This window comes from Netta rufina, assembly GCF_964035555.1.
Source record: "Netta rufina genome assembly, chromosome: 2".
Classification (NCBI taxonomy): Eukaryota; Metazoa; Chordata; class Aves; order Anseriformes; family Anatidae; genus Netta; species Netta rufina.
In genome coordinates, this window is record NC_140124.1 from 17,405,135 (window position 1) to 17,426,774 (window position 21,640).

Below are 21,640 nucleotides of genomic sequence, written 5' to 3' on the forward strand. Positions count from 1 at the left end.
CTCGCTTCAGTCAGCTAATAATGTCTATTTGGTGAGTAAATAATTGGTTGTGGTGTTCTATGGTAGTGTTGAAAATGGAGTGCAGAACTATATTAATGTCTAAAAACAGGTTTGGGTGTTCAGGCCTTGAGTATCATGGAAGTGCTTTGCAAATTATTTTAAATAATTTAAAAATCCTCTGGAAGTTAATTAAAAAGTTTATTACAGAAAGTAAGCTAGGCAAGTAGTATAAAATACTAATGTATATTGTCGTATCTAAGTAAAAAGCTTTGTGTGGGAACATGAAGTAAGCTACCATGGGGAAGCTTCTATGAGCTTCTGCACTTTGAAACAAGCTTTCACCTGGAGGTGAAAGCTATTTTTTATTTTACTTGCAAATTTGAAACATATTTTATTGTTATATTTAAATATTTGTATGGCAGGTGATGGAGTACCTTATTGGTGGAGATGTCAAATCTCTTCTCCATATCTATGGATATTTTGATGAAGAAATGGCTGTGAAGTATATTTCTGAAGCAGCGTTGGCTCTTGACTATCTTCACAGACATGGGATAATCCACAGGTAAAACTTTTTTTTTTTTAATAAAAAAGAATTGGTAGTTTGGGTTTTTCAATCATTTGAAAATAAAAAGTAAGTAAACTATGTTTTTTCTTTTAGTTTAACAATGGTGGTTATCGTGGTTTACTATTTATTGTTAATTCGAAGTAGAATGAATCATGAGTTTCATTGAATAAATGTAATTGCCGTCATTACTCACTCACTGTATGGCCTTTACTTTGCTGCTGAGGATGAATGTATTCAGGATGCCTGCCTGTTTTATTTATTTGTACTTGTTATGTAATATCATATATTTCTTATGGTGTAAGTTGTGACATGCAGTCTGCAGATCTGTTCTTTGTAGAATGTGTATGGCAGACAGCAACTGCAATCTGCTCTTCAGGCAGTAGGGGATCATCGGCATGCATTGCCAGTGATGGATTTCTGACTAAAGTTGTGTTTTGATCCATCTTTTATGTTAGCCAAGTATTGCTGTGCAAAACAGGCTCATTATGCATCCAGACTGCTATTTCCTATTTATTGGAGACAAACTATGTATTGGTTATGAAGAAGTTATGATCCCTTTCAGCAAAACCACTGCAACGCAGCTAGAACCAAATAGAACATGTTTGGATTTTGTTTATTTTGCAATTGAGAACTTAATGTCAGTGGAGTTTGTCTCCATCTTCCCCTCAGACATACTGACAGGCATTCTGTAGTAACAGCGGCCTCATTTGCTAGAGTTTCCTGAAGGTTTTTGCATGTGTACGTTACAGCAGTGTCATAAATCACCAAAAATAAAACCTATCCGTGGACATTAATACAAAAATATACACGTTTTTCTCCTTCCCTCCATTCCCCAGTGCATTCCTGTATTAGCACTGCTTTACTGCCTGCTAAGACCCCTTTCTACCTGTGTCATTTGAGTGCCTGCTAGTTCAGGAACCCTCTGAATACTGCAAGTACATAACTATAGGACAAAGGACAATGACTGCTGGAATGCTCTCCTGGTAGTGACAGCATTCTTTGCTGCACTCAGTAGAGCTGCAGAGAACACATGAACTCTTTTAGGGGTTTGCTTATCATGCTTGTTCTCATATGTAGGAGCTACACATAACAGTAAATGTTGCTGTGGTAGTCCTCATCAAGAGCACTTATTAAACCCTCCATGTAGTGGAATGTGCAACTGATGTGACACGCATGGTGGCATTACAAGCCCCGAGACATTTGTCCAATATTTAGAGCCAGACATTTTTAGCTATTGCTGTATCCTTTCAACTGGAACTTTTTGTTGGCTGAGAGGCACCTTACTGCTGAGAATCAGCAATAATTCTGAGTGTTTTGGACTATCTGGTTTTGGTTGGGTGACTTCCATAATGTTGCCTGGTTGTCTTTTTGCTGACTGCAACTATATTCGTATCTTCAGGGATCTGAAGCCAGACAATATGCTCATTTCTAATGAGGGCCACATAAAGCTGACAGATTTTGGGCTTTCCAGAGTTACTCTGAACAGAGGTAAGATTTATCCCTATCCTATTGTTTGTATTCGTTAGTGTTTTTTTGGACACAATTCTGTGTTCTTGAATGTTTTGCATCCTTGTAGCAGACAGCTTTCAATTAAATAAGCCCAAACACTACACTAATACCTGATTTTTAGTAGGTAAGTACTGACGGAGTGCATGCTAGTAAAGTGTTCTGTGCACTGTACTCTGAGGCTGATTTTTATTCTTTGGGGCAAAGGTGTATGAAAAATGATCTGGAGCCATTTCTCTTAAGGGATATGGATTTCAAAGTTTCTATGAAATCCACTAAGAGAACTTGAGTGAATGAGTAATTCTGGCCTTTTCTTGGTGTATCTCTGCTTATGTCTGTCCTTCAGTGCATGTTTCTCACTCCTTGTGTATATTAATTTCCGAACTGAACTGGGAGCTTACCCAAATAAATGGAAGGTGCAGGAGGAGGGTGAAGAAGTGAGCCTAGTCTAGCAAAAGATTGTAGGTCACTGCTTCAGCATCTGAACACGCTGTTTTCAAGCAGCAGAAAATAGAGCTGAATAGTCAATGTGAACCTGACCTGCTTAATTTTTTCAAATCCATTTGTAGAGATAAACATGATAGATATCCTTACCACACCATCAATGGCAAAGCCAAAACATGACTACTCACGTACTCCAGGACAACTGTTGTCTCTTATCAGCTCTCTGGGTTTTGTAAGTAATTTTTATTGGTTTTGAAGTACTTTGTTATTCTATTTTTCTTATCTTAAATAGGAAGAGTAAGGCTATTCTTACGCTGCTTCTGCCAGCTGGTAGAATGACCTGTATATTTTTCAGTACCTTGAAGTTCTGGAGTGGTTCCCTTGGACTATATTTCAAAATGCTGAGTACCAATTGTGATTTGAAAATAAAAGTTGGGTAAATGCTCATGGCTAAGCTCCGTTGCAAATTTAATAAAGAATGTATAAAGTTACACTGACAATCTGGGATGCGTTGCTCCAGCTCCATTAACTTCTAAGTATGTTTCTTCCTGTTTGATAGTATACTCCTGTTGGAATGAAAATGCCAATCAATCCCAATTCAAGTATTGCATCTGACAGTCCGCATGGAGTGGATTCTCCCATGTCTATAGCAGAAAAGGAAAATACCCCTCTTTCAGCTAAACTGTTCAAAACAGGTAAATATACCAAATCGTGTATTGAGCAACGCTCTTTGCTATCACGTGATCTGTCTTTTGGTTTTTAATCCTACATGAATAGTTTGGACCCACTTGATAAAGGTGTGTTTCTAATAGTCTTGTTGTCTACTATTCCTCTAGTGCTTAAGTACTAACACTTCTTCAGTTAACTTACTAGTGCCATCATTTGATTATTTTTTTTAATGCACAGCTATTTAATTCAAGATTTGTCTTTAGGATTTTACACAAATTGCATCAGCTGTTTGTGTACTTCAATTGAAAGTGATTTAGTATAACAATATTAAAGCAATCTTGACATACTGTGAAGCTAGTTTATACAGTCTGTGTATTTGGATCAAGGTTTATGTGTACACCAATATAAATATCTATATATACTTTTTTTTTCTCTCAAGGTCTTGATACTTCTCCATTAACTCCTGTGATGCCAGTGAGAAGTTTAACTCCTGCTCTGCTTCAGTCAAGAAAAAGGTTTGGTACCTCCAGTGCCAGTAGTCAGTCCCACACATACTTGTCAAGTGTGGAATCAGAATGCTACAGCAGCCCCAGGTGGGAGAGAGGTGTAGAGGTCAGGACTGTTTCATCTTACCACTACAAACTAAAACAGCTCGTACTTCTATGTGCGGTATCGCGCCTCTCTTCTACTTCTTCCCCCAGTTACTTCAACTGCAGAGAAGTCTTCCTGCTGGAGAAGGAATGCTGGTTGTAATCCTTGTTGAATGGGAGTTTGGGATCTGTCTAGTGTTACTGTTTTTTAACCCTAGGCAAATAGTAGTCCTATGTAATATAACAGGAAAAGCAAATGCCATTTAACCTCCTGTAAAGGGGTGAAAGAAGGCTTTGGCTGGAAGGCAGTGGTTTAGCTCTATTCCCCGTAAGTTAGGCAGTGCTGCCAGCTCTGGCTCTCTGAAAGCTGACTGTATACCTCTAGTTTTATTATCTCAGCATGCAGGCTGAAGAATTTCTTTAGAAGACAAATCTTGAAGAGGAGAAAAAAATGTACAAAAGAACACTTCAGTCTGTTACCATTTATATTACTGAAGGGTTTTGTACCAGCTAGCCTCCCACTAGTACTTACGAGTCATAGCTGATGCAAAATCCTTTTTCTTATTTTAAACTGTTAATGAAATTCTGCACAGACAAATATGAGACCTAAAGGAAAATGTTGGGGTGTTACTTAGTCCCTTGCTGCAATTCCTATATGGATCATGCAAAACAAAGTATTATAAGTTGTTTTAAACGTATTTTATCTAGCCATTTCTCAAGGCCTTGTTTCTAGTTTTGTTACCAAAATAGTAGTAATACTACCTTTTCCTTTCGTCTCTAGAGTATAACATGCTACAGGGCAGTCAGGGTAGCATGGCAGGATTTTCTGCTATGATGTGTTTTTTTCCTTTCCTGTGGCTTAAGATAAAATAGTCACAAATAATAGAATTTTAATCACTATATTTCTTTATCTGTAGGCTTTTAAAAACACTGCATTTTCCATTGTAGTGTAGCGAGCTTATTTCTTCCTTAAAGCCAAAAAAGCCAAATTATGAAAGCTGTTCCCTAGTCTAGTTCTTTTAGGTTTTCTTTTCCGATGCAGTATGTATTGCTTTTTATCAGTACTTATTCTTCATAACCACTACTAATGTTTGCTAACTTGCTGTTCTTTACTAAAGTAGAAATAAGGTATTTTCAAGGACACATTTTTGTAATGCTGTGATCTTCTTTTTCTTGATACTCAAAACTTAATGTGCTCGTTTGCAGCAAACTGAAGATGAACTCCATTCTACAAAAGGCAAAACAAGTGCCAGCGAGTCAGATCTCCTTTCTAATATAGAATTGCTGAATAGCAAAGATACTAAAATTCTTAAGAAAAAAGAACTGGAGTCTGCTATTTCTCCCATCAGCAGCAATGATTCTGGCAGCAGGCAGAAGCTGGGAACTGAGCATTCTGATATAACAGATACTCCTGTGACCACACTGGATGTGAAAGGCATAGTAAGAAAATGTCTTTGTGAAAACAAGAGTTGGGAAGAAAAACTCATTGCAAGTAGAAGAGAGATGACTAATGAAGCTGTAGAAGAAACTTCCAATTACCAACAATCGCCTTTGTGCCTGAATGATCGTATCAAACCTATCAAAGAAGAAGAAATTTTTGAAAAACCAGGTGTGAAAAGAAGCTTTGAATTAGTTGACACTAGTCCTTGTCAGGAGCTTAACTACATTAAGAAAAGCAATGCAGAATATAAACGTGGCTGTCAGATCTTCGAATTTCCAGCAAACAAAAGGACAGGTCTGACAACAGAAATTGAATCCTTAATGCTCGGTGATGATGGGTGCCTGCAGGAGACCTGCAAAAGCAAGGAAGAAATTAATCGTTTCATTGGCAGGCAGCAAAGAGCAGAAAAATCAGTCAGTCCAAATATAGCCAAAAATCTTATGTGTGATCTGGATGCAAATCATGAAAAGGATAAAAAGGAGTACATGAACTCAAGTTTTTTGTGTGCTGATGATGAAAAACCTTTAGGAATCCTGAGTGCAGATTCTGATTTATCCCTTCCTGAAATGTCTGTTACAGAAAGCCATTTGGAAAAACAGCTTTTAGATTTGGATAAAAGTGTTAAAGACCTCTCCTTTGAGGAACCAAAAGCAGAAGGCATGCTAATAACATCACCTAGCTCCCAAGGTGCTTCAGAAAATGGAGAGAAAGCAGATACTGTCCAGGACTGCAAGGTGTTACATCTTGAACAGGATAATCACCAAATACACACCGAAGAAACCTACCCTGACACATTATTTTCTCCTTCAGAAAAGACGATGAAAACACTGAATCTCTTCAAAAAAAACGCTGTTGTTTTTCGAAGTTACAATAGTCCAATTAACATCTCCAATGTGTCTGAGCCGTGTAGCATGGCTTCCTTAGACATAATGGATCTTTCACCTGCTTGTAGTGGCTCCTATCCAACAGCTATTACGCCGCTGCAGAAAGGAAGACCGTACAGAGTCTATCAGGTATACAAGGAGACACGTAGAAACTTGGCATGGGCATCAAACGCTAGTGACCTGGAATTATTCTTTAAGTTGTTAATTAAGGAAAAGTTGATGTACTTTGAAGTAATCTGCCAAAGACAGCTTTTGCTGATGTGCTTTCACTCATTGCACTTTTGTGGCTGAAGTCTTCATTTCTGTGAGAGCTTAGCAGTAACTGTACATCATGGCTTGGAAATTGTTCAACACATCTGCCTGCCTCTCTGAGAAATCCTTTGCTCTTACAGTGAGCTGGTACAAAAAGCCTGCTCTAGTGTCTCATCCACCTCTTAGAGCACTGATGCTTTCTGTGAGCTATTCTTAGGTTTCCTGATGCAAGGGGCTGTCTTCTGATTTTTCTTCCTGTGCATCACCCCAAGGCAGTCTGTGAATGATGTTTAGCTGCTAGGAATTGCTACTGTGCCTGCTTTTTTTTTTTTTTTTTTTTTTTTCATCAACAGTGAAACCTGTCTGCAGGTTATGAAGTTTTTCTTTTGATTCTGTTAATTCTATTGATAGCAAATAAATTGTCTTGCAATAAGTTAGAATCTCAGATGTGGGAAAGGTAAAAGTATGTATGTTGATTCATATTTCCTGTTTTATTTTTGCTATAGCTTTATAAAGCCTTTGTCTGGTTACTTAGGCTGATGTAGGCTTTAAAGCCTTTGCCATCAAATGTTTTAGCAGTTCTGTTAAGCGTGTTGAATGATTCTGTGTACAAAAAGCGACATTCAGAATAGTATTTTGGGGAAAGACTTCTCATGTCTGAATTGCTTGCTTCTGTTTTGGCATAAAACTTTAATCTACCATGAAATTTATCTTGTGTTCAGCTGAACTGGAGTCAGGGTAGAGTGCACTTCATCTCCTGAGAAGCAGATGGCGTTACCTAGTTCTCTAGCTTCAGACTTGAGTAGGATAATATGTTTCTTATACTTTAGTGATGCTTTTTAAAACAACATCACTACCAAATGATTACTTTTTTTTCCGGTTTAGTAGTAGATTCTGTAGCCTGCCTGTATGGTATAGTTGATCTTTATGAGTTGATCTTTACTGTATTAAAAATGAAGCTGGAACCAAAACTATACCAGATATATTAGAATTCAGGGAATAATGACGAATAGAGAGTAAGAGTCTGTGTAAGATAGTTTCACAGTCTCTCCACGCCTTAGTGGGTACCTGTCAGTGCAGTCAGCCTTACAGCTAGGAGAGTTACTGACCTACCTCCTAGCCTGTCTGTGTTTCTTCAAATTATGTCCCAAAATACTTTCAGAAGGTTTGTGTAGCTTTAAACAGTCATTAAGTCTAACCTGAGCAGAATTTCATCTGCAGGCATTATGCATCCCATAGATGTACAGGTTAAAGAATGAACAGCTCATTTAATATATTTTGAGTGTTTCTAATAGGCAACAAATCATGCATTATTTTACAGATCTATGAAATATTTGCGGAACTGTGCTCAAATTTGATGTTATTTTGACTATATATATATTATAAAAATATATTTAGTAAATTATTCATTTTCAGATTCAAAGTTAAGAGGACTTGAACTTTGAGATGTTATTTGGGGATTTGACATTGGGAAAAGAGCTTAGGGAAAAGTTTATTGAAGAAAAAGCAATGCTTAATTCCTTATGCTTCAAGATAGTTGAGGGAAAGAAATAGGGGCATGTTTCACACACTTCCAGGGAATGTACGTTTTGTAACATGTACTTGATTTTAAACTTAATCCTCAACTGTTATAGCCTTTTCTAAACCTGAAGGTAGGAGTTGAAGTTTGGTTTGACGTACGAAATTTTCTTTTTGCCTGTTTTAAGACACCTCTTCAGGGGGATGCTGGCACACCATTTAGGACCCCAAAGAGTGTGAGAAGAGGAGCTGCCCCTGTAGAAGGTGAACGCATCCTGGGAACCCCAGACTACTTGGCACCTGAGCTGCTTTTGACAAAGCCTCATGGTAAGACAAAAAAGCCATGGATTTTGTAAATCCATAAAAAGGTAACATATCTAAAGACTTAGAAATGTAGAGCTCTGAACCTGTCAAGTAGGACAAGAGTGAATTCTTTAAGCTAGTGCTTAGCTTCTGCAAACACTGATGGCTGTTTGCCTCAGCAGCTCCTTCATTTTTTTTTCATGACTGAAGGTTTGGACTATCTGGCATGGTCCTACCTGGTAATCTGATTTATTGGAAACCGTGCTTAGGCAGCCTGATACCTTTATGTTGCTTAGTCAGAACGAGCAAGTTGTGATTCCTATACTTAGAGATTCATAAAAAAAAAAAAAAAAAAAAAGTAAATTTAATATGAAAGGATTAACCTTACAATTGTTTTCATTGTATTCAACATTGTTGATTCTGAAGTGTTATGTGCATTCAGACAAGTTTATAAAGTTGTGTTAAAATCAGTTATTCTTGAATTGAGTGACTTTGTGAAATTCAGGATTTCTAGCAGGATTTTCCATAAAAGTAGACAGTAGTAGCCATTGAATATTTCCTGCAAAATACTATAAGAAAATGAAATAGCACAGTATTAAAGTGCACAGATTTTGTTGGCTCAAATCTTGAGCTCAACTAAGATCAACAAAAAGTCTGAAATAATGCTTGAGTCACTAACAACAACGAAAATATCCCTGAGTACACCTGTATGTTTGAGATGAAAACAAACTCTAATTGTAAATATACTTTTAGATTTTTTTCACTTTTTTTTTATAAAGTTAACAGTTTCAGGGAAATTATACTGATATTACTATCAGATCTCCATTGAGGTCAACATTCTTTGTAAAGCCCTGAGGTATGCAGCTGACATACATTAACTAAAACTCCATGAAAAGGTTTAACAGACTCAACAAATTTGACTGTAACAAGAAGAAAATTACTAAACCCACATGGTAGTTCTTGCTTCCCTTTAGGAATCCTGTTTTTTTTGGTGGGTATTAAAACTGGATAATAGTTGGAAATGTATATACGCAATAGTTGGACACAGCAGAACTCGGTTGCAAGTTGACTTGTAAACCAAGTTGTGATCTTAAAATAGTTTTGTAACGCATCAAAGTTATAAGTAGAAAATCTAGTTTTAACTTTAGTTTTGTTGAGTCACCAAGTTATAAAAACAAACTTTGAGTTACACTTGATATTCTTTGATATGCTTTTTTTGTTAGGGTTTTTTGCAATAATTGTAATGTTTTCTTGCTTCATTGTCTTTTCATATGCAGGGACTCTGATCTCTGGTGAGTTTGCTGTGTACTGCATAGAAAAGGAAAGCTCAGTGCAACTCTGAACAGTCAAAGTATGAGTAGATCACAATTTCTGAGAAAACTGTTCGGGTGAACAGTGTCTCTCTGTAGAAAGTTACGTCCGATGTGCACTTCACATAATGTGTGGTGCCTTCACAAAAGATTCAGGAATCGCCAGTAGTGCTGATTATGCTATCAGAAATCACATGTGAGCCTAGACTTCAGGAGTAATGTCAGCATTGTTGAAGACCTTGTGTAACAGGAAATAAACCAGAGATACTTTCCTTGTTTCCTTTTCACTTAGTACAGTCAGTCTGAATCAGTTTGTGTATGTGAAGAACTCTCAGATACTTCAGGCCTGGTATTTCTATTCCTGTCTTCAAGTATTGATGGGAATGACTTGGCAAGGTTATAGTAGTAGATGTAGTATCTTTAGCTAAACTTGGGGAAGGAGGTAGAAAAGTGCTACTGAAACCTGTCTGCCTTCTTTGTTCAGAGTTGTGATCTTATTAAACTTTGACTAAGCTGGGAGTTTTTTTATTTGAACATCCAAATACCTCTAACACCAATGGATGTGATCTCACTGCTTTGATGTGCTTAGCTTGGTGGGGCACTAAAACTGCTGTTAAAAGCTGCTAAAAGTGCATTATTACTAATTATACATTTTCCAGCACTTCTAAACTTAGTCAAGTAGTCATTTTGAAATGGCTGAGAATGCTTTTTTTTTTTTTTTTTTTTGTAATAACAAAACAAAAACTTTAAAAATTTACACTTGAATTTTATTTCAGTTTTTTGCTGCAGGCTTGGCATCTGCTCTTTATACAGTGGTATAGGCACAGCTTAAAGATGCAGAAAGCTTACAGCGCATGCAGTGGTGTTTGGGACTGCTTTGCCTGCCTGTTTTTAAATGGTTTAATTTTATAAAATCCAGAACTTGGAAAAAATACTTAATAACAAAGGAGAGAGAGATTACTAGTAATTACACATTGCCCTAATCAACTTCAGCGTGATGGAAAGTAATTCCAGTTTTTCACATGCTGCCTCGTCCCTGCAAGCTGCCTTCAATATTTTTGGCATAAATTTGGGCAAATGAAAATTAAGTTAAAACTCTGAATTCTTGGAATGTTCTCAAAGAACTGAGAGTAAGCTATGGGGTTACAACATGAAGTGTTCATCTAGACACTAGAGGAGTTATCTAAGACAACTTTCTCCTGTCAAAAAAAAAAAAAAAAAAAAAAAAAGCAGCTTGTGGAGAAGTCAGCTCCTGAATTCTATGTTGAAGAGCTGATAATTGAATCAGCACCCCTGTTATTATCAGTAAACCCTGGCATTAACTGTGAGGAATTAAGGATCAGGGTGACTTTAAAGAAGCCCTTTAATACTTTTTATCTTCTGCATAATTGTCAAGAAGTTGACAATCTTTTCTTCTTTCATTTCCAAGAAGTTTTGCAGGATACAAACACTTTCAAATTTTGCTATGGCTAATCTTCATATGCTTGCAAATACATGAAAATAGTTTTAATGGTAACAGCCTCAATTTCTCTCACTCAGGTGCTGCTGTAGACTGGTGGGCTCTTGGAGTTTGTCTGTTTGAGTTTCTGACTGGAATTCCACCTTTTAATGATGAAACACCAACACAAGTCTTCCAAAACATTTTGAAAAGAGGTAATCTGTTTCTGTAATTGGATAATGTGTTGTTGTTTTTTGTTTTTGTTTTTTTCAAAGTTTGTTGTATGGTTTGAGTTACTTACTTATCTCTATCTTTGTAGATATTCCCTGGCCAGAGGGTGAAGAAAAATTGTCTGATAATGCCCAAAATGCAATAGATATTCTTCTAACAATTGATAGTGCTAAGAGAGCTGGACTGAAGGGTTAGTATTAAACTTCGTTTGTGTTCTTTATAACTAATTAAAATTTTCAACGTGGCGTCCTCCTATTGAAACTTACATCAATAAATTTTATTGCCTGCTTAAGGTTCATATATAATGCCAGAATACTTAGCAAGTTGGGATATTTTCTGTATTTCCTTTTGAAGGAGGAAAGTTTTGGGGGACGTTGGGGTGGGTTTTTTAACACTTTTTTCTTTAACACTGTTTTGCTTTGGATGTTCAGTATTTGACATACTAAAGTTCACTCTGTTTTCCAGTTCAATAACATCTGCTTGGGGGATTTAGACAAAACTGATTTTAGGCTTTTAATCAAGGTTTCTCTAGTTCGGTAGAGAAGCATCCTTCAAAAGATAATTCAATAAGTTTTTTTCTTAAGAACCAGGCTATCTTTGAATGCACAGGGAAGGCAGAGTTGTTTACAAGATGCACTTTGTATATGGTATATTTTTCCCTTATATGGGGACTTAAGCACTTGCAGTTGTAACAGGGAATATATTTCATATGAATTTGATAACAGGGAAGGAAACCTATAGGGTGAGATATTTTAGGAAGGGGACAAAATCTTGGAGAATTGCCAAAGGAATCGCTGGAGAACAAATCATTATGGAAATGGTTACTCAGACTAAAGGCAAAGAGCTGAAATAAAGCCAGTACAAATTAGAGTAGGAACACATTTACAAATGAGGCTCATAATGTCACAGGGAATTCTCTGGCCTTTTAATGACCACCAAAAAACGTCTATTGTCTTGAGTGTATTTTAACTTATTGTCCTTAGCCTGGGTAATAGGGTAAAATCTAACTGCCTGTGGTGCCTACAAACTTATATTTAGATGATATAATGGTTTATTCCAGTCTAAAGTTCTCGGAAATGTGAGTGTAGTAGCTGAATCAATTAGGAGTTAGAAGACTAACCCTCTGCTATCTTGTCTTTTGTCTATAATAAATTTTAATATCATGCCATGTTATTTGATCAGGAAATGTAGGAATGGTAAGCAAGGGTTGACACTTTCTAACAGCTAACAACTTCCTAACAGCTAAAAGCCAGCGGTATGGACTTAAAGTTTGTAGTGAGTGTTTGTCTTGAGCAAACTTCCACCTCCTAAATGCGATTCTTACCTGTCCTATTTTTTTCTGACAGCTTTTGGTGTCTGTGGGTACAGGTGATAAACGTAGGTTTGTATCCCCCTGAGCTGATGGTAGAAAGCTATGATTTGGGGACTGTACAAAGCAGAAAAGGGCTATTCCATGGGATAGCAAAAGGTGGGTGGTCTGGGGTGAAGGGTAGGACTGGCTCCCACACAATTACTCCGCACAGGATTTACACAAAACTAGAAACTGACTTTGAAGTGTTGCTTAAAGTTTGTGTGGTGCTCTATTGTGAAAACTTTACCCCACTCTGTGTTTGTTGAGGGTAACCAATATCTAATTAAAACTTGCACTTGTGTTGAATTTAGGAAAAAAAAAAAAAAGGGGGGGGGATGTTAGACAGTAAGGCAGAAGGAAGTTTCTAATGCTTATAAAAACATTTATTTCAGAACTGAAACCTCACCCCCTCTTTCATGGAGTAGACTGGGATAATCTACAGAATCAAACGATGCCGTTCATCCCTCAGCCCAATGATGAAACTGATACCTCGTACTTTGAGGCTAGGAATAACGCTCAGCACCTGACTGTGTCTGGATTTAGCCTATAGCACCAAGATAAGTGAACTTTCCATGTAATTTGCACACTTTCAGATTGTTCTGTAACACTAGTATGTTCTTAACCAAGTGTCCTTGACAAATTTAGAGTGTTTTAAGTTACCAGTCTGCTTTTATTATTGTATTCTGAAGTGAAACTACTGTATGAAACTTAGCTGCCGCCTTGCTACTTCATATGTCACTGCACCTTACTGAGAGGCCGGAGTGTTGTATTTTTTAGGGGTAGTAACGCTTGCCTTGGCAAAAGTGGGGGCTTTTTTTTAATAGTGATGAGTAATTCTGACTAGGATGTGGAAAGTTATTTTACAGTAACAGGGAAAGGACATAAATTTATGCTCATTGTATCTAAATGTAACTTACCTGGTGGTGGTTCGCTATACCGACTACTTGGGACTTGTCTTCTGACCACTGTACAAAACCGTTGTTTCTGTTCACAGTGGACAATTGAAACCTTACTGCAGCATTGAAATGTCTTATTTCTGTTTGCCTTACCTCCAGAAGGGTTAAGACCGCGTTGATCAAAGTTAACTCAGCCGTATATACATGGCACGTGTAGTGCAGTAAAGATTGACGGCAGTTCTGCTGGTAATTATCCTTCCCTGGACAAATGGTGTAGGGGAAGTCGAGTTGAGCCCATTCTGTTAGACAAATGCTGTTTAAGTTGTTGCCTTGTAACCGCTGATGCTGTAGGAAGATGGACAGAACGGCCTACATTTTAGCAATTACTTGTTTTAAATAGAAAATGCTGAGTGTTTGGGCATGTCGGATGATAGAAAACAAAACACACTTGAGTGTTGGCCAACAAGTGAAGTATTACTCATACTGAAGCTGCTATATGTTAAAGACTATAATGTGTTGCAAATTAACAGACTGTTTTGTAAACTCTCAATGGGATCTGAGATTTCACAAGAATTTGAGTTAAAATGTATATTCAGTATTGTATATTCTAATTAGAGGGAAGCTTATTTAAATATATTCTTAAAATGTAACACAGTTTGCGTTTCCGAAATCTTAAAGGGTTGTGTGTAGGTAATTCTGTTTAAATTATCTTCTTTAATATTTTTCTTTTGTAGGTATTGCTTTCTCAGATAACTTCCTGCAGATTTATTTTTCGGGTTTGTAGTTCTTAAATTAAGATCAGTGGTGCTGGCCAGTGGCCATATGCCAGAAGCCAGGCATTTTGCAAACTTTTGCTAAGTGAATTTCCTGAGTTGACCCTTCATGCAGGTGAATTAAGTTGTCTCTTCACTGCCCTGCTTCTTGGAAGACAAGATTCAGCGAGCAGTGTTTTCTCAGAACTCCATCATCAGGCTTCCTGCTTTCCTTTCAGATAGCTTGGGAAAGGCATGGGGCTGGTGGGGGGAGTGGAGTTCTCCAAAAGACCTAAGGAGCTAATTCTTAATGGCTCAGTGTTTATCATGCCTAGAGCTGGTGCTTTGCGTAGTGAAATAGAATCGTGGAAGGCTGTGTCCAACATACAGTGACTCTCACTCTCTTCGTGACAGACTTAAGTTTCTGAAGACTTTTAAGTTGTTGAATCTTACTGAAAGTGATGCTACATGAAAATGTGCAAGGAAATCAATACAATAGATTACTGTAGCAGGATCCATAGATGACATTCTTTGAATGATCAGAAGTTCATTAGCTTGCCATTTTACTGAAAACACAAGTTTTTCCTGTGTATAGATGGAATATATATATCCTTAAAATGAAAAAGAAATATCCTTGATTTAAATAATTACTATGCAATTTATGTGGTGTGTGGGTTTGTTGTTTTTTCAGTTTAGTTTTCTTAAACCAGTCTTACAGGAATGAATGTCAGTTTCATGGTGAGAAAAATACTCCCTAAAACTGTGGAAATTATGCAAATTGAGCACCACAACTGTTGTTCAGACCCTTACAAATGTTTACAGACTGTTCCCATTTTTCAGTATAGTGTGTATATAGCGCATACCTACGGGGAGTAGTTACAGTGGTATGACATCTTAAAGACAAATAGCCTCTAACTCCTTGAAATAATTCTTAATCAGCTGCAGAAGTCAAGTAAGCTTCTATCTAAACTTTCCCTAACCAACTGCCAGGAGCTACAGAACCACCCAGAAGTCAGACTAAGTAATCTAATGCAAATGTAACTATGCAGAGCACCAAAACACTGTGCATAAAGAGCTGTATTGACTTACCCTTTTGCTCTTAACCTCAAACCTTCTAAAATAAAATTATGGTTCTTCTACCATAGTTCTATAATGCAATACAAACCCATAAATCCTGTAGACCATAAATAAGCCAGCTGACGAATCAGCATGTTTAATGTTAGATAGTTGTAAATGCAGCATATGTCCGCTGCTGTCTTCACCTGTTAAACTGTGTACAATTAGCACTGAAGGTTACTAATTCCCCATTCTCTTCGATATCTTGTATTTACCCTGTTCATAGCAAACTTGGAGTTGAATATTATATGTGTGGTGGGGTTTTTTGCTTTATAAAAAGGTGTATCCTAGATGTATTTTTCATGTGTCATCTCAGAGAACCTCCTTGTTAACCCTTAATGCCACTTTTTTCTCCACACTTTCTGCTTGACTTTTAAAATAGTCCAGGAAAAACACGAAGAGTTGTAATCAAATGTAGCTGAAAGTGCTTTAAAGCTTCTTCCCATTAGTAATCAATTACAACTATTTGTGTAAGCTGGAACAAAATTTTGGCCCCTAGAAGCTCTGGCCTATCGTTTGTAACAGCTGGAGTGTTTGACCTGGTGTCGTGGAAGGCGTACGCTTTATGTGCCTAATGGACGTACAAACTGTAGCATCCAGGATATCCCGGAGGACAGTTGACCTGCTGGAGAAGTGATAATCCCTGATCTTTACAGTTTTTACCACAGAAATAGCACTCTTGGACAATAATTACCACTAACTTGCTGTTAGGCTTGCCTGAACACTGCACAAGTTTTGGATGCCCAAGCACTGAAATGCCGATGTGTTCCCGAGCTGGTAAGCTCCTGTTCCAGCATGCTCAGGTTTCACGTTTGGTTACTCTTCTAGTAAACTATTTTTTTCTGTCTACAGAAATTTTGAAAAAAATACTTTGCACAGTTTCGTGTGTGTGTGTGCATGTGTATAAAATAATAAAATACTGCAGTCCTGCTCTTGCCTACTTCTGTATTTTTGTCTTTAAAGAGGCCTTACGCTCTTGGCCCTCTCTCAGGTGTGTACAGGGGAGCAGGTGCCTGTTTTTACGCAAAGGAACCCATCCCTGTTTCCCCACCCCAGTGAAGATCCTGAGAATCAGTAGGGAAACAGTGTTAAGGAGGAAGCAAAAGCTTCTGCACTAACATCTTAAGAAAACATCTTAAAAAGCATTCATGTTACATGTAAATGGAAAAAAAAAAAAAAGAAAGAACTGCCTCTCTTTAGAGTCCCTGACTGAATGCTTCACACAGTGGAATGCCTTTGTGTTTTCAACAAGCCTGTCCTCTGAGCTGAAGTTGGATTTGCTGCAGAACGTTTGCTGCACCTTTGCTTCAACAGTGCAGCAGGTGTTCAGCTGTTCCTAGAGCCAGGCAAAACCCTTCTGCCTGCCAGCCCTTCTGAGGTGAGTAGCAGCTAGCACAACATGTGCTAGTGCTCTCCTGATGCCACCATCTCCAAGTCAAAGCTCTCTTGGTCCTCTGGCAAAGGACAAGTATCTCCCCCTTACCTTTATGGTGCACTATCAGCTAACTAGAAATCCATCCAAGTTGCACCAGGCCACCAGTTACAGTGACCTTTAGGTGCTTGTACCTGCTGAGGCCCTGGCAGGAGTCACAAGTGAAGAGCTGCAGAAGCGATGTTGCTTTGTGTTACAGCCCTGAGACCGCAGCTGCTGCTTCAACACATAGCCAACGAGTTCTGCACCACCAAAGCACTGTGCAGCATTTACCAGCCATTAAGAAAATTCAAGATTAAATACAAAATATTAAAGGATTGATTTATTGAAACATTAATAAATAACACAGATAACACATGCCTACATTTATTTCAGTGGGAAGTTAACGGTTAAGTACCTTTGGGAATGTCTGTACCATCTCTAGAAGCTGGACACCTACACGTAACACGGTTATCAACTGGGAGAGGCACTCTGCGGTGCTTCATCCCGTCAGAAGACGTGCTGCTTCAGGGTTTACCAGTTTTGTGTGGTTTTTAAGTGACCTTCAAGCTAGAGCATCCTTCCCATATAAGAATTTGTTGGTTTTTTATTAAATCAATCACTCTGAGGACTTTAAGCTACAGGCACAATGGCTTCAGGTCACAGTAGAACTTCCCTTCCAGCATAAGATTTGTTCAAACCTGAGTTTTCAGTACATCTCATGCCAAAACTGACCTCTGGCAGATGAAACTTTTCGATCGCTACAGCAGTCTTCACAGATGTTCTGATCGTTTTATTTCAAAATTCAGCTTTACAAGAAGAAAATCAGAAGAAGGAAAAATAACTATTAAAAAAAAAAAAAAGACTTAAAATTATAATTGCCCCAGTAAGACAAACATTAAATTCTGTGGTATTTTTTTTTCTTTCTTTTTTCTTTTTTTTTTTTTTACAGTATAGCTGTAAAAATGCTTTTCAAACTATAAAAAGATTTTCAGGAAGGACAGAAAATAGCTGTCCTCAAGAATGATTTGCAATATTTAGTGCAGATGGAGAATGAAAGTGCATCAATAATACGGTGACATTTCTAAAGATTCAAATCTTAAGCACAGGTTATGTGATGGCTTATTTCTTTATAGCAAATGAATGTCTTCATTTTCTGTCAAGTTTAATTTTAGTGCACTTCTCTTTCCCAGAAATTTGGACAATTTAGCTACATATGCATTGATCTATCTACATATGCACAACTCTGGCTGTATCCTGGTTAATAAATACTCCATTAAAGAAAAAGATTTGGTACCAAAATTAGCTTAAAAGTTTTGTTTTGAAAGAAAGTAGAAGAATAAGAGGGAAATATAGCAGAACTAATATTTTTCTTAATGTAAGCGTGGAAGAGTGTACAACAGATAAGGGATAGATAAGATCTTTTTTTCAATTTGACATAAACTGACAGAAGAAAACTTAAAATGCACAGAGCTTTGTAAAATCTCAGAGATATACTTACAGAGCTGGCTTTCATCTCATTTTGAAGCACCTTGTGCCTCTACTATGCATTATTTCAGTTAAAACAAACTGTTGTCAACAAGAATACAATTATGAAAATTAAAAATATAAGGTGCAGCCTTTTTAGATGGATCCCTTGCTTTAGATGGATCACGCCACTTGCAAACTTGTGTTTGACAATCCCTCTGTTACTAACAGCTCCAATTTCCAAGAGATAACAATTCAAAAACCTCCTTTACAATCTTAAAGGATAACTGAAGCATCCCACTTCATTTCTGATCAATTTACAAGGAAATTTGTCTCACACTGGTTTAGCAGCAAAAATAACCAGCTGAATTCCTAAGAGCTATATTGTATTTTTCCAACAGCTTACAAGGTATTGAATTCATACTTCATTAGTGCTTTCATCTTGTAGTATGTAAACCTGTGGAAAAACAGGTAAGGATATTTTGATTGTAACATTATTTCTATACTGAAGTGACAGCTTTACATATTATTAACTTATTCTTTTACAAAGATATTTTCTCCATTATCTGACATCAGCAAGACTAGTAATTACTAAAGGCCCATCCATGAGCAAGTTCCAAAATAATTAATGTTCGTGTGGTTTTAAGGATGGAGTTACTGAATTTATTTGTAACCTAGGAGCAGCGAATCATTCAAGTATCAATAATGTTAGTTCTTAAATGTTCAGCTCAAAGGTAGTACAAATATTACTATAACAGAAGGAACATCATCCCAGATCCTGAGGTTCTGTAAGAATTCAGAATTCCTTCGCTTTCCAGGGCCATCTTCTCCTAGCAGTCTTTGAGCCAAGTCATCAATTCTCAGTTCTGTTTTCTAGAAGAAGAAACAAGTACGTTAATTTAACATCATGAAAGGATTTTTCCTTTATCTAAATATATAAATCAATTAAGGTTATAGGTGAATGATTACCCATGAATGCACCACTGCTTCGAAATACCTGGAAATTTGCCTTCTCGAGTTACAGAACAATCTGCAAGGTGACAGAACTAGCACCACTCGCACCAAGGTGTACAAAATACCACTAAGGATTCTCACCTGCAGATGAAATTAATTACTGTTGCCTCCTACAGTATAGAACATGAGAGGAGTTTGTGGTAAAGGAAGATAATAGTGCCTGACCATATCAGTGGTTTGCAGTTATGAGCTGTTTTCCAGTGGCTCCAGAAAGCAAGCAATCAGAATGTTCTAAAATCACGAGCTGAACCTAAAAACTTCTCAATCATTACTAAAAATGTACTTCTATTTCTGATCTGCTTTTGGAGTTGGGTTTTCTTTGGTGAGGGCTATGGATGCAAATACTCAGATTTTCAGCATTAAGTCCCTAAAGGAGTCAGACAGGGTATGAGGCAGGGTTAGGAGCCAGGTTAACACTTGATGAGTGCTCAGAGCGAGCTGAGCTGCCCCATCCCAGGGGCACGAGCTAGACACAAAGCTCATGCAGGCTGGGGAAGGCTTCCTCACCTCCCGTCCCACGGAAGCTGCTCTACTACAGGCAGAGATTTTAGCAGCCTTGGCTCCAAACTCCATGCTGTTACCTCACCGGGTAGCAGAGACTCCTGTTTCTGCTCCAGGGCAGTGTGTGTATTGTAAAACCCAACAAACACAGACAGGCAATGCACACACAGCGATTGCCTAAAAGCTTACACACCTTCACAGTACAAGCTGAAACTGGCAATGGGACAACAGAGAAGGAATCTTGTTTCACAATTCCATTTGATCTCTGAGTGTACTGATAGCCTTCTGCCAATGGCAACAGGAGATGAAACTCCAGATGGAAAGTGATGCAGGAACAGTCCCTAAATTCTGGCTATGGGAACGTTTCTTCAGAAGCAAAGAGGAAGGCTGAAGAACAGAAACGTTCGTTGCTTCTGTTCCTGAGATTCATGGATTGCATAAAGATGAGGTGAACACGTCAAGGACTGCCTGAGGCTATACTATCTGTGTCTCCCTCAGAGGTACTACTGCTAGTAGCCTGTAGTACGAGTCCTGGTGTCCAGAACTCAAATTTTCATCAACTGTGAAGCGTTCAGGGAAAAGCCACAAAACCCACCTCAGGTTTGGAAAACAACTTTAACATGAGATTCCAGTTGCTCCATCCATTTGGTGAACGAAGAATTAAAAGGTGGCCTGGTTATAGCAACAAAGTGCCCACGGACACATCAAGGCCTCTTTGTCAAGTAGGTAAAGGTCTAGAAAGATCCAATGGATGAAAGCTGAAGTCAGACAAATCCAAACTAAAAATCATGCACCATTTGTTTATTCACTTCATCTCTGAATCATATAGAGCAGTGTCTCAGGACAACTGGTGGAATGTGTGTTTTTCTAAGAAATGAACTCTGACCGACCCTGTGAACTGACTCAGAAACAGCTCGCAATTTGTGCTACAGAGGTCAGAAGGGATGATGGAAAAAGGCTTCCAAGAACTGCAGGTTTTATTTTTAGAAAGGGAAAATTGAGAGAAAACACATCTCTTCTAAAGCTGTTAGCTAAGCATTAAAGTTCACAGGAACGTCACATCAGATCCTAAAAACATGACTTTAATGAACTTTTTTCTTGCTGATGAAATTGAAATCTCCGTTTATCAGTGCAGAGGACAAAGAAATGTACAGAACTGCCTAAAAGCCTTAATAGTGAAACTTCTGGGTTTCTGAGAAAATGCAAATAACATCCCTGTTATCAATGCCAGCTTTGAGACTGGGTACGTCCTGGCAGAGGTGGCAGAGTGAAGCCCCTGTGGGCGTTACATCATTTACCATTCAATGGGCCGGGCTCAGAGGGTGCTGATCAGTCCTGTTTAACATCTTCATTTACAAGCTGGATGATGGGGCACAGCGTACCCTCAGCAAGTTTGCAGATGACACAAAACTGGGAGGAGTGGCTGACGTGCCAGAGGGTTGTGCTGCTATCCAGAGGGACCTGGACAAATATCTCCTGGCTGGACGAACGGGCAGACAGGAACCTCGTGAAGCTCATGGAAAAGTGCAAAGTCTTGCCCCAGGCACCAGGACATGCTGGGGGCCACCCAGCTGGAAAGCAGCTTTGAGGAAAAGGTGGGCACCAAGTTGGACAAGAATCAGCAACGTGCCCTGCATGCAGAGAAGGCCGTTGGTGTCCTGGGCTGCGTTAGGAGGAATGCTGCCAGCAGGTGAAAGGGAGGTGATCCTTCCTTTCTGCTTCACACTGCCATGGTAAGGTGTGGACATACAGGAGAACCCCACAAAGATGATGAAGGGACTGGGGAAAAGGCTGAGGGAGCTGGGACTGTCAGCCCAGAGAAGAGAAGGCTCGGCAGATCTCATCACTGGGTGTAAATATCTGAAGGGAGGGTGCAAAGACAACAGAGCCAGGCTCTTTTTAGTGGTGCCCAGTGCCAGGACAAGAGGCAATGGGCACAAACTGAACCACAGGAGGGTTCCATCCAAACACCAGGATACCC

General features: G+C 38.4%; 2 protein-coding genes across 4 annotated transcripts in view; one reads left to right on the plus strand and one right to left on the minus strand.

Moving 5' to 3' along the window:
* Nucleotides 1-1,968: 1,968 nt before the first annotated feature.
* MASTL (microtubule associated serine/threonine kinase like) lies at nucleotides 1,969-13,052 on the plus strand (the record flags this gene model as incomplete). Of its 2 annotated transcripts, XM_084281356.1 has the most annotated exons (10): nucleotides 1,969-2,053; nucleotides 2,641-2,747; nucleotides 3,075-3,210; nucleotides 3,624-3,796; nucleotides 4,981-6,228; nucleotides 8,058-8,196; nucleotides 9,450-9,464; nucleotides 11,022-11,135; nucleotides 11,240-11,341; nucleotides 12,895-13,052. In XM_084281356.1, the coding sequence occupies exons 1-10, from the start codon at nucleotides 1,984-1,986 to the stop codon at nucleotides 13,050-13,052; spliced, it is 2,262 nt and encodes a 753-aa protein (XP_084137482.1). In that variant the 5' UTR covers nucleotides 1,969-1,983. The 2 variants fall into 2 exon arrangements, with proteins under 2 accessions (XP_084137482.1, XP_084137481.1); XM_084281355.1 differs by lacking the exon at nucleotides 9,450-9,464.
* Nucleotides 13,053-18,026: 4,974 nt separating this feature from the next.
* The window catches only part of ACBD5 (acyl-CoA binding domain containing 5), a gene marked incomplete at its 3' end in the record, with an annotated part of 29,149 nt that continues 25,535 nt past the window's right edge, over nucleotides 18,027-21,640 (minus strand). For both annotated transcript variants that reach the window (XM_084282640.1, XM_084282642.1), the window contains one exon: nucleotides 18,027-19,017. In XM_084282640.1, coding sequence (XP_084138766.1) covers nucleotides 19,005-19,017 — 13 coding nt within the window. The remainder of the gene's footprint in view (nucleotides 19,018-21,640) is intronic.